This window comes from Ovis aries, chromosome 24 (genome assembly GCF_016772045.2).
Source record: "Ovis aries strain OAR_USU_Benz2616 breed Rambouillet chromosome 24, ARS-UI_Ramb_v3.0, whole genome shotgun sequence".
Lineage (NCBI taxonomy): Eukaryota > Metazoa > Chordata > Mammalia > Artiodactyla > Bovidae > Ovis > Ovis aries.
In genome coordinates this window covers 29,615,852-29,633,027 of record NC_056077.1, presented here as the reverse complement: position 1 = coordinate 29,633,027, position 17,176 = coordinate 29,615,852, and the positions used below count along the sequence as shown (strand labels likewise).

At 49.5% G+C, this 17,176-nt stretch overlaps 1 protein-coding gene and 1 long non-coding RNA gene across 2 annotated transcripts in view; one reads left to right on the top strand and one right to left on the bottom strand.

Moving 5' to 3' along the window:
• Positions 1-13,197, top strand: part of GALNT17 (polypeptide N-acetylgalactosaminyltransferase 17) — a 427,725-nt gene extending 414,528 nt beyond the window's left edge. The window contains exons 10-11 of the mRNA XM_027961707.3: positions 10,964-11,131; positions 11,710-13,197. Coding sequence (XP_027817508.1) covers positions 10,964-11,131; positions 11,710-11,838 — 297 coding nt within the window. The 3' untranslated portion in view covers positions 11,839-13,197. The remainder of the gene's footprint in view (positions 1-10,963; positions 11,132-11,709) is intronic.
• On the bottom strand, positions 5,278-13,653 carry LOC132658608 (uncharacterized). Its single transcript, XR_009598468.1, has 2 exons — positions 13,401-13,653; positions 5,278-8,790 (listed from the first exon to the last, which is right to left on the bottom strand). It is a non-coding gene; the product is annotated as an uncharacterized LOC132658608 (long non-coding RNA).
• Positions 13,654-17,176: the final 3,523 nt, after the last annotated feature.

Here is a 17,176-nt window from a genome sequence, read left to right as displayed (position 1 = left end):
TCTTGCTCTCTCTTCCAGTCTACCTGGTCAACCTGTCAACCTTCCCCATTCTGGAAGGCAAAGATCAAGAAGAGAGCACAGCATGAGCAGCACTGGGCCCGGGGCATCATTCCTTTAATTCCCCTCCAATGGCTCTGGGGCTCCTCTCAAGTCCTTGTGTCCGAGCTGCTGCCTGAGGTCCCTACTCTGCAGTCCATGCCAGCTCTCTGGACAGTGCCGTGGCTGGCTTGAGACAGGGAACAAAATGTTGACGATAAACCCATTTCTTGTTTGTGTGTGTGTGTGAAGTCGCTCAGTCGTGTCCGACTTTTTGCGACCCCATGGACTGTAGCCTACCAGGCTCCTCTGTCCATGGGATTTTCCAGGCAAGAGTACTGGAGTGGATTGCCATTTCCTTCTCCAGGGGATCTTCCCAACCCAGGAATCAAACCCAGGTCTCCCGCATTGTAGACAGACGCTTTACCATCTAAGCCACCAGGGAAGTCCTTGGGCAGGACTCTAATCCTGTACCTGTCAGGCAGGTAGTGACCACCCTCCCCCCAGCTCTGTCTGACTGTCCTCTGTCTGACTGTTTGTGACCCCAGGAACTGTAGCCCACCAGGCTCCTCTGTCTATGGGATTTTCTAGGCAAGAATACTGCAGTGGGTAGCCATTTCCTTCTCTAGGGGATCTTCCCAAACCAGGGGTCAAACCTGTATCTATTGCATTTCCTGAATTGACAGGTGGATTCTTTACCACTAGCGCCAACAGGAAGCCCCAGGGCAGCCAATAGGGACAGAGTATTGAGAGCCGGGATGAAGGGCAGGACTCCCCACCCAGCATTTCAGCCATGGTCCACAGGGAGCTACCAGGCATTACAAATACTGATCCCTGAGTCCAACCCCAGACCTACTGAAGGTGGGGCCCTGGGAATCTGCATATTCACAGGCATCTCCAGATGCTTTCTTTTTCCATCAACACCGTTTATTGAGCATCCGTTATAGGCGAGGCTATAAGGTAGTGATCCCGTGTCCCTGTTTGCCCACATAACATAGATTAATGCCTGGTGTGTGCTTATGTTCAGTCGTGGCTGACTCTTCGTGACCCCATGACCAAGCTCCTCTGTCCATGGAATTTTCCAGGCAAGAATGCTGGAGTGCGTTGCCATTTTCTATTCCAGGGGATCTTCTCCACCCAAGGGGCAAACCCGCATCTCCTGTGTCTCCTGCCTTGGCAGGCAGGTTCTTTATTACTGGCGCCACCTGGGAAGCCCTATGCCTTGTATACCAGCCTGTTTTTTTTTTTTTTTTTTTCAATTTATAATGCTATTTCAGTTTTTATGTAATGTTGTTTCACTTTTAAGGTTAATTTTAAGGTTAATTCGTTCTTTTTATAATGTGGCTTTGCAAGTTTCTTTTAAAGTTTTATTTTCAGTACTTTTTAGTATTTCACAGGACTTTTAGCACTGCCCCACTGTGCTTCTTTGAGAGCCACAGGAGAGAACAGTCTTAAGCATTTTTTTTTAATGTGGGTCATTTTAAAGTCTTTATTGAATTTGTTACCATATTGTTTCTGTTTTGAGTTTTGGATTTTTGGTCATAAGATACATGGGATCTTAGCTCCCCAACCAGGGATTGAACCCACCCCCTCTGCATTGGAAGGCAAAGTCTTAGCCACTGGACAGGTAGGGAGGTCCCAGTTTTGCAAGTTGTTGACAAGGCATATGGTCAAGTAACCCCACCACAATCAAGAGCAGTTCTGTACCGCCCCAACGCTTCCCTGAAGCCCCTCCTCGTTTGTCCCTTCCTCTGCCCCCAAGTGCTTTTATCCACCTCCAAGTTGAAGATCAACTTCGCTGGGAGTGTTCCCGTGTACCATCTGCACAGCCTCACCGATTCCAGTGTGGTCTCCTCCTCCCTGAGCTAAGGACCACAGCGCCCAGCAGCCACGCCATGGACAGGGCATGGCCAGCAAGAGTTCCAAGTGCAGGGCCCTGGGGACTCCACACAGCACTCTCTGAAAGAGCTCCAAGCTCTAATGGGGCCTTCTGGAGATGAGGTATGCCCTTTGGAGAGGAACTGAGAGGAGCCAGTTCTGTTTAGGAGCTCCCCAGTGAGTTCCAGGGAGGGCATCACAGGTCTCCCCTGTTTGTCCGCCTGTCAGCACTAGTCTTCCTCTCCCCTCTTTTCTGAGAAGCACACATTCCCTCCCCCAGCTAATTCATCAGCAGAGTGATAGATGAGAATTCCTTTATCCCGTAATTAAATGTAATCTGATCTTGGGCTTCCTCTGATGGCTTCATCGTTTAAGCGATCCATCATTCAAACACCTTGTCACGATGATGCATTTTGCCAATAAGGCACTAGTGCCCCCATGGAGTGACAGGGCTTAGTGTGTGGAAGGCACTTGGAAAACACCAAAGTTAATGACACCCAGCAGCCTCCGCTTCCAGATAAAGTCGTGTAAGTGGTGGGGTGCAGGGGACAGATCCTCGGAGAGCATGTTGGAGTTTGCACCCCAGGGCGAGGTGGCTTTGCCCTGGCAAGCAGGCTCGTGATTCTGGGAGCAAACCTCTCACCTTCTGTAAGAAGCAAACCCTACGATCCCTCAACTCCTGGAAACCGCTACAAAGCAGGGAAACCTTAGCTCTTGAGGGAAACCAGTGTTGGAGGAGCAAGGGCAGGTATTTGTTTATGTCTGGGAAACCTACACACACGCAAAAGAGATCACAGAAAGCAGGAGGACCACACCAGGGACACCCTGGAGCGGGACACCCTGGAGCGGGACACCCTGGAGCGGGACACGCTGGAGCGGGACACCCTGAATCAGGACACGCTGGAGCGGGACACCCTGGAGCTTCTGTGCTGCTGTGTTGCCACTGCCTGTCTCTTATGCAATATTTTGGGCTCCCTTGATGGCTCAGTGGCAAAGAATCCACTGCAATGCAGGAGACTCGGGTTCAATCCCTGGGTTGGAAAGATCCCCTGGAGGAGGAAATAGCAACCCACTCCAGTATTCTTGCCTAGAAAATCCCGTGGACAGAGAAGCCCGGAGGGCTACAGTCCATGGAGTTGCAAAGAGTTGGACACGACTGAAACAGCTGAGCATGCACACACCTGCAATATTAAAAACCAAAAAAACCTCCCCTTGCATTCCAGAGCAACACTATAAATCCGTGATGCCTCGCTGCAGATTCTCTTTTTGTTGTTGTTGTTCTTCTAACTCATCTTCTCTCAAAATATTCAAAACATTTCTGGGTTTTTTATGTCAGGGCTCTGAGCTCTTGCCTCCTGGGCTGTCCCTTCATCCAGTACTCGTGAGCATCCCTCACGCCCACCCTCTCTGCAGACCCGGGAGAAGAGCAGAGTTACTTCCCTTCTGCTCCCTGAGATTTGGTGGGGGAACCCAGCCTTTTTGTCTGCCATCTGTTTTGCTTTTCCATTTCCAGTCCCTGGTTCTCGTTTTCTAATCACCCCTGAAAAGTGGATCTCGCAGACCACATACAGAGAACAAGTGCCTGACGTCTTGGATGGCATGGAGAGCTAAAGGCACGTGTATTTGGTTTTGCTTAAGGGGGCCTCCAGGTTAAGGAGGAATTCCTGTACGTTTCCTTTCTTGCCAGTAGGGGTTGATGAGCTCTTCTTTCCAGAAAATCAAAGTTACAGTCCTAAGTTGTTTTCCAGTGGAGATTCTTGGCTAAAAGTTTTACCTCTCCTTAGAAGTTGAATTGATCTTCCTCCAGACACCAAAAGTGATCCAGGTGGGTTTTTGTTTGTCTTTGGCTGCAATGTGCAGCATGCAGGATCCTAGTTCCCAAACCAGGGATCGAACCTGTGCCCCCTGAGTTGAAAGCACAAGTATTAGCCACTGTTCCACCAGGGAAGTTCCAGGCAGGTTTTTGTGTTACTATTAGGCTTGGAATAAGGAACTCAGGACACTAGGATGGTGGCCACATTAGCAGCTGAGCCTTCCTGCCTCACCCAGAGCTTTTCAGTTCAAAGTGAGTCACTCCTTATCTTTTTCTTGTTTCCTAAATGTGCAACACCTAATTGGTGAGTTTGAAAATGAAAAATTTAAATCATCTATAATTCTACCACCTTCAAACAACCATTATCATTTCTGAGGCTTGCTTTCAGCGTTTTTTCCCCCCAAGGAAATATGTTGATTTGTTAAGGTGGTTCTCCTATCACTGAATTAGTAAGAAAATATCGCTACTTCTGAAGGATGACAAGGAGGGAAGGTGAAACCACCTGGAGAAAAGGGCTCTGTGTCCTTAGCACCATGACACACAGCAAAGCAAGTGCCAACTGTTCAAATAGCCTCATTCCCTGACTGTTCAGTTCAGACAGTTCTGAACATTCCAGCTAGGTGCTGAGGGCAGAGCTGCAGAGGCCAGTGGGGCTCCGGCCGTGTCCCAGGGGACAGCGGGGTAGGGGTCCTGGGACAGACCCTAGTGCAGCTCCGTGTTTGGTGGGTGATGGAGCCAGAGTGCTGGACCCCAGAAAGGCAGGTGTCTCTGCATTCATTTCAAGTAGGAAGCGCATTGTCTGGAAATACTGCGCTTTAATCCAGCACAATGGGCCTTCCCTGGTGACCCAGTGGTCCAGTGGTTAAGACTCCGCCTTCCAGGGCAGGAGATGTGGGTTCTATCCCTGATCAGGGAACTCAGATCCCACATGCCGCAGAGCAGCTAAGACCTCACAGCACAGCTAGAGAAGCCTGCAGTGAAGACCCAGCAGAGCCAAAAATAAAAATCCAGCATGATGAGTCATAATGGTGAGGAGAGAGGCCTTGGGGACCACCACCCCACTAGGATCTGACCTTCTCTGCAGGAAACATATCGAATTCTACAGCATGCCTTTAAGCTCCCAGATCAATTTTTTAAAAATAGTGATTATTTATGTATTGTTGTGCTGTGTCTTCATCGCTGCATACAAGCTTTCTCTAGTTGCGGCGAGCAAGGACTACTGTCTGGTTGCAGGTACAGGCCTCTCATTGCCGTGGCTTCTCTTGTTGCGCAGCACAGGCTGTAGGGCACCCAGGCTTCATGGCTTATTGCCCCCACGGCATGTGGCATCTTCCCGGAACAGGGATCAGACCCATGTCCCCTGCATTGGCAGGTGAATTCCTACCCAATGTACCACCAGGGAAATCCCCAGATAGACTTTGCAGTCAACTTTGTTGAAGTTTAAGGTTGGTACAGTAAATTGCATTGCTTAAAGTGTACAATTGGCTGAGTTCTGGCAGGAGCATGCACCTATGAAATCCCTTGCTTAATCAAAATACAGAAAGTTTCTGTTGCATTTCCATTTTTTTCTTAATTTATTTTTAATTGAAGGGCAATTACAATATTGTGTCGGTTTCTGCCATACATCAACATTGATCAGCCATAGGTATACATATGTCCCCTCCCTCGTGAGCCTCCTTCGCACCTCCCACTCCATCCCACCTTTTCTCTAGGTTGTCACACAGCCCCAGTTTGAGTTCCCTGAGTCATACAGCAAATTCCCACTGGCTATCTGTTTTACGTATGTTAGTGTGTACATCTGCATTTCCATTGTCGTCCCTAAAGATTCCTCCTGCTCCTTTTCTCCACCCCAGTCCTAGGCAGCCACCATGCATACACTCTGATACAGTTGAAATTTTTTTTTTTCTGCATTGAATTGAGTTCTGGCATGCCCTGGACAGTGATGAAGAAAGTCTGTTTGTTTGTAAAAATGTACACGTGTCCTCATAGTCCCCAGAAACCACTCTCATGGCTTCAGCCACACAACAAACAAATAAATTCACCCCAGAGCAGTTCTCAATCAATGGAACCTATCTCTCTGTCTCCTGGGTAGAAGCTAGATAAACTGCATTTTTCAGTTACCAATGGTTTTCTGCCCTGACTAGGCCTGATTTTGAAATGATGAGAGAGACCCTTAATATGAAAGCAATTGCAAGCCATGTGTTTATTGACAATCCGATAGGTTTTGCTGTGTTCCAAAGTCATTCCACAATTATTTGGCTGGCTTTTGTTTATTTGGCTATAACCTGCATATTTTAGTTTTCCCTCAAGGCTGTTAAATGTGGGTTAATAGTTTTATGCACCTCTTCAATCATTTCAAATAGAAAATTCCTTTTTCTCCTAAATGAGAATTAATTGTATTTGAGCTCAAAGGGTTTTTTTTTTTTTTTCCTAATGCATTAGGGTTGTGGATAATGACATTTATTTCTCCTCATGGGCCCAGCAGCCAAATCTAAAATAATCCTATTCAATTCAAAAGACATTTATAGAGCATTTGCTTTTTGCAAGATACTTTTCTTGGTCCTTATGGTATGTAAAAATGAGTAGAATGCTGCGGTGCTGAAAAAAAAAGACAAAAATCTCTAACAGGGAAAGACACATTAATAGAACATAGAAATATATAAATTGAAATAGATCACATGATGGGATGGCTTTGTGGAAGGAAGGGAGATGGGGTAGGAGTAGGTATAATTGGGGGGATTAGGTTTCAAAATAAGAGTTTTAAAAAATAATTTTATTCATTTTTGGTTGTCCGGTCTTCCTTGCTCTGCACAGGCTTTCTCTAGCTGCGGCAAGCTATTCTTTAGTTGCAGCGCACAGGCCTCTCTTGATGGGAAGCGAGGGCTCTAGAGTGAGCGGACTTCAGTAGTTGCAGCTTGCAGGTTCTAGAGCGTGGGGTCAGTAGTTGTGGCACACGGACTTAGATGCTGTTCAGCATGTGGAATCTCCCCAGCCCAGGGATCGAACCTGTGTCCCCTGTATGGGCAGGCAGATTCTTAACCACTGGACCACCAGAGATGTCCCGTGTATACAGGAAAGACTGGTGGCTGTTTTTGAGAATCTTCAAGTCGTCTGTCAGACTAAGCCAAGAAACCAAGAGTTAAAACTGAAAAGATGAGTTGGGGAACCTATAGCAAAAGATCATGGTTGAGAAAGTGTATTCGTAAATACAGTGGCAGTGGGAGCCGCTGCAGGTGGAGGCAGAGAATGGTAGGATTTGAATGTGCAGGATCAGCGAGGACAGATGGAAATGGGGAAGGGCTGGAGGGAAGAGGACTAGTCACAAGCCTGCTTCAGCAGTTCAGGTCCCACAATCAGCTGGGATCTTAGGAGGAAATGCCTAAGAAGCTGGCCCTTCTTACCTGTGGTTCCAAACCTGCAGATTGAACCAACCAATCATATTATACATATTTCTTGAAAACATCCACATATAAGTGGACCTGTGTAGTTCAAACCTGTGTTGTTCAATAGTCAACTGTACACCCGAGAGGGGACTTCCCTGATGGTCTGGTGGTTGAGACTTCAATGCAGGGGGCAAGGGTTCAATCCCTGGTTGGGGAACTAAGATCCAACCCAGGGAACTAAGATCCCATGTATAGAGTGGGCAAAAATAAATAAATAAATAAATAAAAGAGCAAGAGAGAAAACCTGTATAACCAAGAGAACTGATGTTCACACCAAAACTTATACATGACTGTTTGTAGTGGTGTAATGTAGCCCCAAAGTGGAAACAAACCAAGCATCCATTCCCTGGTGTGAGAAACCGCCCTCCCCTAGAACGGAAATCCTGCAGTACCCTCCTCTCCTGCCCTGCCCACCTGGCTGGGGGCTGGGGGCTGGCCTTTACAGGTCTTGGAAGTCTGGGTCTCCCTGTTTTCATGGCCTGAAAGACCTCAGAAAGGAGAGCTTCTAATCCCAGTGGCATTTAGCTTCGCTCTTTAAACATCTGGGTCACAGATACGCTCAGTTAATTAATGTTCTTAGCGCTGCTTGTGTGCCTGCTGGATAATAGATTGATTCATAATTTCAATAAGCAGCTGTGTATATCTTTCCCCTGAACATAAAGGCAGCTTGCTGTCATTCATCACTTTGCATTTGGTGAATCTGAATATATTCAGAGAGACATTGTCAAAGGAGGGATGGGGGAGGGCTTCTGATTTTTTTTTTTAAACCATTTTGCCTGTAACAATTACTCTGATTTGAAACTAATTTGGATTTAAAACACATGTTAACCACATCTCTCTCTCTCTCTCTCTCATGGTCATTTAATAAACTCCCTATCACTTGTTTCTGAGGAGATTAGGAAGATTCCCTTTGGGGATCAGAGCAGAGGGTTTCTGAGCAGTTTTCACTGGAAGAGAAATACCCTACAGAGGATCTTATCCCCTGGAGAAAAGGCATATGTGTCCTGGGCAGGGCTGTTTTTCTGCTCCATTTCTGGCCAGAAATGCCCAGGATCTCAGAAGCCCAGGATCAATCTGAGAGGAGGTCCCTCCGCTGCTCAGCTCCTGGGCCAGGGCTGCCAACCACTGGGTCTCTGGGAACCCAAGGATAGAAGCCAGAGCCCAGGAAGGTTGACCAGATGTCTTCAGGCTTGTTTCCTCTCCTTTGAAACAGGAAGGGTAGTAGCACCTAACCCATAGGTTGTTGTAGAAATTACCTTGTTTCTTCTCTGGGGCCAAGGATGCCACCAACACATGCTGGCTGGTAATATTATTTTGTAATAGGTTAGGGATCTCTTGTTTATTGATGATTGTCACTGCAGCTTCAGCCCCTCGTAGGATCGTGAGAACAAGCATGAAGGTTGCGCTTGCATCTCGCCAGCCTGCACTGGAATCATCTCAGTGGGAACACAGCCTCATCCTTGTATCTCCACTGCCTGTCCCTAGGCTGGGCACACAGAGGACATGTTTGCGGAGCTTCAGGAAATAGCCGTGGCTGCATTTTGTAAATGTTGATATTCATCCCATTTGTCGTATGCTCATTCACAAACATGTCGGGAGCCCTTGGTCTGTGATTGTCTCCTAGGAAGGAATGAAATAAATTAGACACAGTCCCTGCCCCCAAAGGAATGTGAAAAGCAGGTGAATGTCTTTGTTCAAAAATTAGAATACAGAGATTTAAACAACATGAGCAGGCAAGAGGGGCCAAGACACCAAACTAGTATGGACTCACAATTAGTTGTGCAAAGGGTTGGCAGGCGACATTATCTGTGTATCAGAGAGCTACTGCTGTGTAATAACTACCCCCAGACCTTAGTGGCATAAAACAGTATACATGTATTAGTGCTTATGAGTCTAAAGATCAGGTGAGCAGTGATCTGGATCAGGCTCAGATGCTTTGGGTTGGATTCACTCATGTGTCTCCCATCAGCTAGCAGACTGGCTGAACGCTGTCTGATCCATGATGACCTCGTCTATTCGTCTGATGGTTGACTGGCTGGTTGGTTGAACCACATCTATCATCCTCTAGCAGGCCAGCCTGGGCTTACTGCCACGGTGGCAGTAGGGTTCCAGGAGGGTGGAAATTTGCAAGCTGTATACCAGGAACAAACACGTCCTCCTTTCTGCTACTTTCTGTTGGTCAAAGCAAGGCAAGTCACAAGGCCAACCAGTATTCCAGGATGAGGAGAGAGACTCCACTTCTTAATAGAAATTCCAGCAAAGTCATGTTGTCCAGAAAGATGTAGCCACTTTGGCAATCCACCCCATGCTACCTACCATTTGTTACAGTATGTGGAGCACAGGGCAAAGCCCAACACTGGACTGCACATTTAGGGTATTTCTGCCTTTTCATCGTTAGAAATAACATTGCAGTAAATCCCCTGGAGGAGGAAACACCAACCCGTTCCAGTATTCTTGCCAGGAAAATTCCGTAGACAGAGGAGCTTGCTACAGTCCTTGGGGTCACAAACAGTCAAACATGACTGAGCATGCAAAATACCCTGTATGTAAATTTTTTCTTCCAGCTTTACTGATGTAACTGGCATACAGCACTGTATAAGTTTAAGGTGTACAGCATGATGATTTGACTTACATCTTGAAATGATCATCAGAGTAAGCTTAGTGAGCATCCATCAACTCACAGGGATACAAAATTAAAGAAATGGAAAAAGAAAATTTTTTTTCTTGTGATGAGAACTCAGGATTTACTGTTTTAACTTTCATATGTAATATACAGCAGTTAATTATATTTATCATGGTGTACATTACATCCCTAGTACTTACGTATCTCATAGGTGGAAGTTTGTACTCCTTGACTGCCTTTACCCAGGTCCTCCTCCTCCCCTACCCTCCCTACATAAACTTTTGTTCACAGTTATAATTATTTTCTTGGGATAGTTGGAAGGTCTTTTTTGTTTGTTTGGTTGTTGGTTTTTTTTTTTTTTGGCTGTGCCACAGAGTTACAGGATCTTAGTTCCCCAACCAGGGATTGAACCTGGGCCCTCATCAATGAAAGCACCAAGTCCTAACCACTGGACTTGCAGGGAATTCCCAAGATTTTTAAAAGTAGATTGATTGGATCAAAGGAGAGAAACATTTTGAAAGTGCAGAGTTCATATTTTGAAATTCCTTTTCGAAAGGTGGTAGTCATTTACCCTCCCTCCAGCCCATCTTAGGCTCACCTTGACAAAATACAGATAATCTCTTTTTCTTTTAATATGATGTCTCATTGTTTTGATTTTTATTTATTTTAACAGCTAACATGTTGAATGCTTTTTAACATGCCTGTTTCTTCTTCAGTGAGCTGCCTCTTTGGGCCCTTTTTCAGCAGGGTAGATTTAATTGATCCCAGTTAACAAATGAGGAGGAAATGGAGGCTCAGAGAGGTCAAGTGACTTGTTCAGGTTGGCCCAGCCAGCTGGAAGCAGAGCCAACATTAGAATTCGAATATCCCGCTTTTTCATTTATTCCTGCTCCCCGTGTGGTTGAACAGAAGGCCAGACTCCTGAAACACTGACCGTGGATATGCTCAGGAAGAAGTCAGAGAGGGGCCCGGGGAATCTGTGTCCAGGCTTCACAAGCCAAGGGCCTCCTGGGCGGGGCGCTCTTATGAGTGGGGTTGGGGCAGGGTCGGGGGCAGCGCCAGGCCTGAGACGGTGGCCGGGACTGCAGCCCGGACAGTCGTGGGGCACCCATGTCCCCTCGTGGTCTCACCTCTGCTTCCCACGACTCTGCTGCTCTGCTTTCTCCCCAGCTGGCTCGCTACACCAAGGAGGGCTTCCTGCACTTGGGCGCCCTGGGGACCACCACGCTCCTCCCTGACACCCGCTGCCTGGTGGACAACGCCAAGAGTCGGCTGCCCCAGCTCCTGGACTGCGACAAGGTCAAGAGCAGCCTGTACAAGCGCTGGAACTTCATCCAGGTGAGCCCTCCACGGACAGGCTGGGCAGGCAGTCCGGAGCAGGTGAGGATGGCACAGGCTTCCCCTGGAAGGGCAGCAACAAAGTGCAACCCAAGGTCTCCCAGCTTGAGGCCAGGCGCTAGACTCAAAGCCTGTCAGGGGGACCCCAGGGGCCTTTCCCTCTTAGTGCCAGGCACTATGGTAATTCTTTCTCTCTACCCACTTCCCCCCTCCTTTCCCTGTCTCTGGCTCTCCTTGTCTCTGTGTGTCTCTCTCTATCTCTGTCTCTCTCTTTCTCATTCTCTGTATCTTTCTCTGTCTCTCTGTCTCTCTCTTTCTCTGTCTGCCCTAATCTCTGTCTCCCTGTCTCTGCTGTCTTTCTGTGGTCCTGTCTCTGTCTCTCCATCACGGCTCTCTCATCCTCTGTATCTTTCTCTATTTCTGCCTCTCTACCTCTCTGTCTCTCTGTCCTTCTCTCTGTCTCTCTCTGTCTCTGTCATCCATCTTTCTCTGGCCCTGTCTCTGTCTCTCCATCGCTGTCTCTCTGTCTCCCTGTCTGTCTGTCTCTCTCCTCTCCTCTCACCCTGGCATCCTCCCAGAACGGCGCCATCATGAACAGAGGCACGGGGCGCTGCCTGGAGGTGGAGAACCGAGGCCTGGCGGGCATTGACCTCACGCTCCGCAGCTGCACGGGGCAGAGGTGGACGATCAAGAACTCCATCAAGTAGTCTGGGGAGCCGGGCCCCCGGGACAGGGCCTGCCATGCTCTGGACCAGCCACACCGGGAGAGAAACAGCGAGACACCGGGGGGTGCTCAGTGGGGCTTCTCCAGGGCAGCCCGGGGCCCCCGGTGGAGACTCTGCGTCTTCATCAGGCATCCAGCTTTCCGAGGCTCATGCACCCTGGGAAAGGCCCCTGACCCTTCTCTGGGAACCCAGAAGCCGAGTCTTCTGCAGCCCAGATGTGGATCTGGTACCAAGGAGCCACACATCACATCTCCTCTTGGGCATCTTCCCACCCGCCGTCAGGACGGGACTGGCAGAGGCCCCTCCTTTTTCTCATCTCCCTTCAACAAAGGGGAGGGGGCTGGGCCACATCCTCGCTCCTCCTCCTCCAAGAAGGCAGCAAGGCCCTGGGACTCAGTTTCCCCCAGGTTGCCTTTGTCCAGATGCCCATTTACAGCCCAAGATCACCACCCCAAACCTTTCCAGCCGGTGGCCTTGGACTTCGCTGGACTCTCACCCCTGAGATGGCCTGGGAGGATGCGTCCCTGGTCACCTGGGCACCAAGGTGCCTATGTGCCAGCTCTTCCGCCTGTGTCCTCAAGAGGGAGCCAGAGAGCACACGGCCGGCCTCGGTTGTGAGGGGCCCCAGCTGGAACCTGCTGTTCTGCCCTGCCTCCCCAGGGACTGAGCATCCCCCAGACACGCCGTGAACTGCCGCCGCGGGGGCTGCAAACAGCCTCCACCTGGAACTTAAGGACTGCCATCAGCACGGCACGGGGGCCAAGACCCTGGAGGGTGCTCATCTCGTGTCTCCCCGCACTCTGCTGGCTGACGGGAGAAGGCAGCCGAGTCCTCGCAGAAGAGTAATCATATTTTTCCGATTGCCCTCTGGTTAGGGTGCACTTATAAATCAGAGTTAATATATGGACGCGTGTGCATGCGTATGAGGGTGTGTGCGTGGTGGGGCGCGTTAGAGCGTGCACGTTGTGTGCGTGTGTGTGTCCGGGTGTGTGCCTCTGAGTGCATGGTAGAACAGACGTAGAGGTGTGGCCCTGCACTTGTCGCTTTATTGCCCACCCAGATCAGATCAAGGATGCGAAGAAGCTTGCGGGAGGTGGGGGGTCATTGGCCACGGTCATTGGCCGGGAGGATGTGGCTGGGCCTTTCCCGGTGTGCCGCCCCAGATGGAAGGCTGCCCTTCCGCCGGTTCCCATCTGTCTCCCTCATGCTGTCCAGACAAGCCCGGCCCAGAACCAAACTCTGTCCCTGCCCAGTTTGGGGTTCACAGTGTCTCATTTGGTGGCATCTTACTGGTGACAGTTCCCCCCCACTTGTGAAATAAATACATGTGAGCAATTCCCATCTCAGCCTGGTTCGCTCTTTTTTATTTTTAATTGGAGGATAATTGCTTCACAATGTTATGTTAGTTTCTGCTGTACAACAACGTGAATTAGCCACAAGTATACACACATTCCCTCCCTCTTGAGCCTCCCCCCCCCACCTCCCACCAATCCCACCCTCCTAGGTCATCACAGAGCACGGAGCTGAGCTCCTGTGTTACATACCAGCTTCCCACTAGCTATCGTCGGGTTCTCTGGTGGCTCAGCCAATGAAGGAAACATGGGTTCCATCCCTGGGTCGTGGAAGACCCCCTGGAGAAGGAAGTAGCAACCCACTCCCAGTATTCTTGCTTGGGAACTCCCATGGACAGAGGAGCCCGGCAGGCTACATTCCCGCGCGGTTGCAAACTAGTCAGACACGACTTAGCAGCTAAACAACAGCTAGCTGCCTATTTTATACATGGTAGTGTGTTATGTCAACGCTACTGTCTCAATTCGTACCCCACCCCCCGCCTCCCCTTGCTGTGCCCACAGATCCGTTCTCTAATCCGCCTCTCTGTTCCTGCTCTATGAATAGACTCATCGGTATCATTTTTCCAGAGCTCGGGCCAGAAGGCAGTTCTTGGGACTTGGCAGAGGGCTTCTGGTTGATTAAAGGCAAAGATGGTTCACCCTGTGGTGCTGGGACACAGCCAGCCTGCCCTTGCACTCATCTCCGCCCAAAGCAGGACAGAACTTGACATTTGGCATCTGCTTGCTAAATCCCTGTTGACTCCAGATTAGAAGGGTCAGGTAGGTGAGGACAGCTGTGTGGCAGAGGAGGATTGCAGGTGACCCAGCTGATCACCCTGATCCACCCCTTCCTGCTTCCCGCAGCCACTCCGCCTCTCGAGACCAGGGAGCCTGCGGTGGAGCAGCTGCACCTTCTGTTTGTGGAAAAGTGAAATCTGAAAAGACAGGAGGCCTTCTGTCCTAGAAATGGGACTGGAAGGAAATGGACTGAAGTCCCCTCGGCACTGACAGCCCCCAGGCCCTTCCCTTCCGGGAAGCCAAGAAGATCTAACTTGTTGGGTGTCCCCTGACCCCCAGACATGCTTGTCAGTGGCCCTTTGTGGACCTGTGTGAGAATCGGGGTCCATGAGCACATTGATGGAAAATTCTGTTGTTTGGTGATGAGGTATTCATCGAACTCATTGTCAGGGGACTTCCCTGGGGGTCTGGTGGTTAAGACTCTGTGCTTCCACTGAAGGGGGTACGGGTTCAGTCCCTGGTTGGGGAGCTGAGATCCCACATGCTACAGGGCATAGCCAAAAAATAAAGTTTTTTAAAACTTAAAAAAAAACTTTTAGAAACTTAAATGTCAGAATCTCAGGGTAACTATTAAGCCCAAAGAACCAAGGATCAGCAGGTCCCCAGGTGAGGTCAAGGAGGTCTTTGCGTAGTATTCCAAGATGGCGCTTTGGAGAGGAGGGGGGCGGTCCTGCCCTGACTGAGCCAATCTCCCCCTACCCACCATGGGCCTCAAGGCAGAAACTCAAAAAGGGCAAATATTCCATTTTACCATTAGCTGAGGTGCTGAGCCTAAATCCTCATGAGGTACTCAAAGGGCCCTTGTGGGATCCTTCATCCTCCAGGAAATGGGCCAACACGGACTCTGACCGAAGGAGCACAGACCTGTTCTGTGTCTCCCAGCATCCACACTCTGGTTCCCCAGTGGAGTCGGAGCCCACCCCGGACAGGATCACTGTGTGCTGGGCTCCTTTGCACTCCCCAAGGCTGCACCCCTAGCCTGTGGAGAGCAGGAAGTGCCCTGGAGTTTTCCAGAGAGAATTCCTACGTTTCTTTTTTTTTTTAATGTATGTATTTTTTTGGCTGCACCAGATCTTAGCTGTGTCATGCGAGATCTTCACGCAGGATCTTTAGTTTCGGCATGTGAACTCTTAGTTGTGGCACATGGGACCTAATTCCCTGACCAGGGATCGAACCTGGGCCCCCTGCATTGGGAGCTCAGAGTCTTAGCCACTGGACCAGCAGGGAAGCCCTGAGAATGACTGCTTTTCTTCGGGGTCACAGGATAGCAGGCAGGATGCTTGGGTTTGCTTGTGTACATGGGGGTGGGGAATGAGGGTACTGGTTTAGGACTGTGGGAGGCTCTTAGCTTCCTGCCACCAGTACGTGTCCTCCAAATCCTGGCTCTGTGCCTCAGTTCCAGTGTCCAGCTGTCTATTCATATCAGCACTGGCTCCTCCCAAAGGGCAGAGCCTGAGGCCAGTGTCCAATCAACATCCTCTTCACCCCACAGCATCTCCATGGACCTGAAGGCTTGGGGGTGGCTGGCCAGTGGCCAAGGCAGAGAAGAGGAATTAACTGTAGCCAAAGGAGGAGAGAAAAGACAAGCAGGGTCCCAGGGGAGCCTTATGTCTCAGTGCTTTGAGGGAATGCAGAAGTTCCAGAGACCCACATCTCTGCGTGATGACGTGGCTGCAGGCTGCAAGCATCAGGCTTAAGTTCTGACAACCCTTGGGCATCTCCCTCCATCCACACAGTCCTCTCATATGAGCACTGCCCACTCTCCTGTCTAGTGGCCAATTCCTTCTCTTTCATTGTTTCCCCTCAATTTATATGGGGAAAAAAATATCAGAGATGGTATTCCTGATCCAGGCCCAAGCCATCAAAGCTGATGCCTTTGAATGTGTTATTTCTCAAGTCTGTTAGTCACTTAGTCACGTCTGACTCTTTTCAACCCCATGGACTGTAGCATACCAAACTCCTATGTCCATGGAATTCTCCAGGCAAGAATGCTGGAGTGGGTAGCCATTTTCTTTTCCAGGGGAACTTCCTGATCTAGGGATCAAACCTGGGTCTCCTGCAATTTAGGCTGAGTCTTTACCATCTGAAGAATTGATGCTTTTGAACTGTGGTGTTGGAGAAGACTCTTGAGAGTCCCTTGGACAGGGAGGAGATCCAGCCAGTCCTTCCTAAAGGAAATCAGTCCTGAATATTCATTGGAAGGACTGATGCTGAACTCCAATACATTGGCCACCTGATGCAAAGAACTGACTCATTGGAAAAGACCCTGATGCTGGAAAAGATTGAAGGCAGGAGGAGAAGGGGATGACAGAGGATGAGATGGTTGGATGGCATCACCGACTCAATGGGCATGAGTTTGCTCCGCGAGTTGGTGATGGACAGGGAAGCCTGGCATGCTACAGTCCATGGGGCTACAAAGAGTCAGACACGACTGAGCAACTGAACTGAACTTACCATCTGAGCCACCAGGAAACTGATTCAGGGGGATAGAGAAGGAGAAGAGACAGAAAGGACAGAGAACCTCAGTTTGGGCCAGAAGCCACCAACGTTAAGCCAGGACTCCAAGCCCTTTGACTTGGGTTTCTGAAGCCATGGTTTTTCAGCTGATTATTTTTTTTATTAATCCTGAAAAGTAACCCTTTTTCACAAAGGACAGAAGTCAGGCCTGGGCAGAGCAGGCAACTTCCCCAAGGCTGCCCAGTGATCAGTTGTCCCTGATTTGCATGCATTTTCAACTCCTTCCACTTCACTTTCCAGGGCTGCTCTGAGAGTGGCTGAGTGCCAGCAGCCCAGCGTGAACTGGGGAGGAGCTCAGAGTCTGCATGAGGAGCCAGGTGGTCTGGAAACTGCCAGGTGGCCAGACTCAGGTTCCGGATCCCCACTCATTGCCAGCATGTCAGCCTCCTGCTTTGACTTGAGCTTCACATGAGCAGCTGGGCTGGCTGATCACCAGCTCCTTATCAGCTGCCTCTTCCTCTCATCCGGAACACAGATCCCTGAGTCTCTCAGCACTCTGCTTTCTCACTTAGGTAAGTTTCAGAGAGCTCCATAGAGGGACTGGTTATTGTTGATCAGTCGCTAAGTTGTGTCCAAGTCATTGCAACCACATGGACTGCAGCACACCAGGCTTCCCTGTCCTTTACCATCTCCCGGAGTTTGCTCAGACTCATGTCCACCCAGTCGGTGATGTC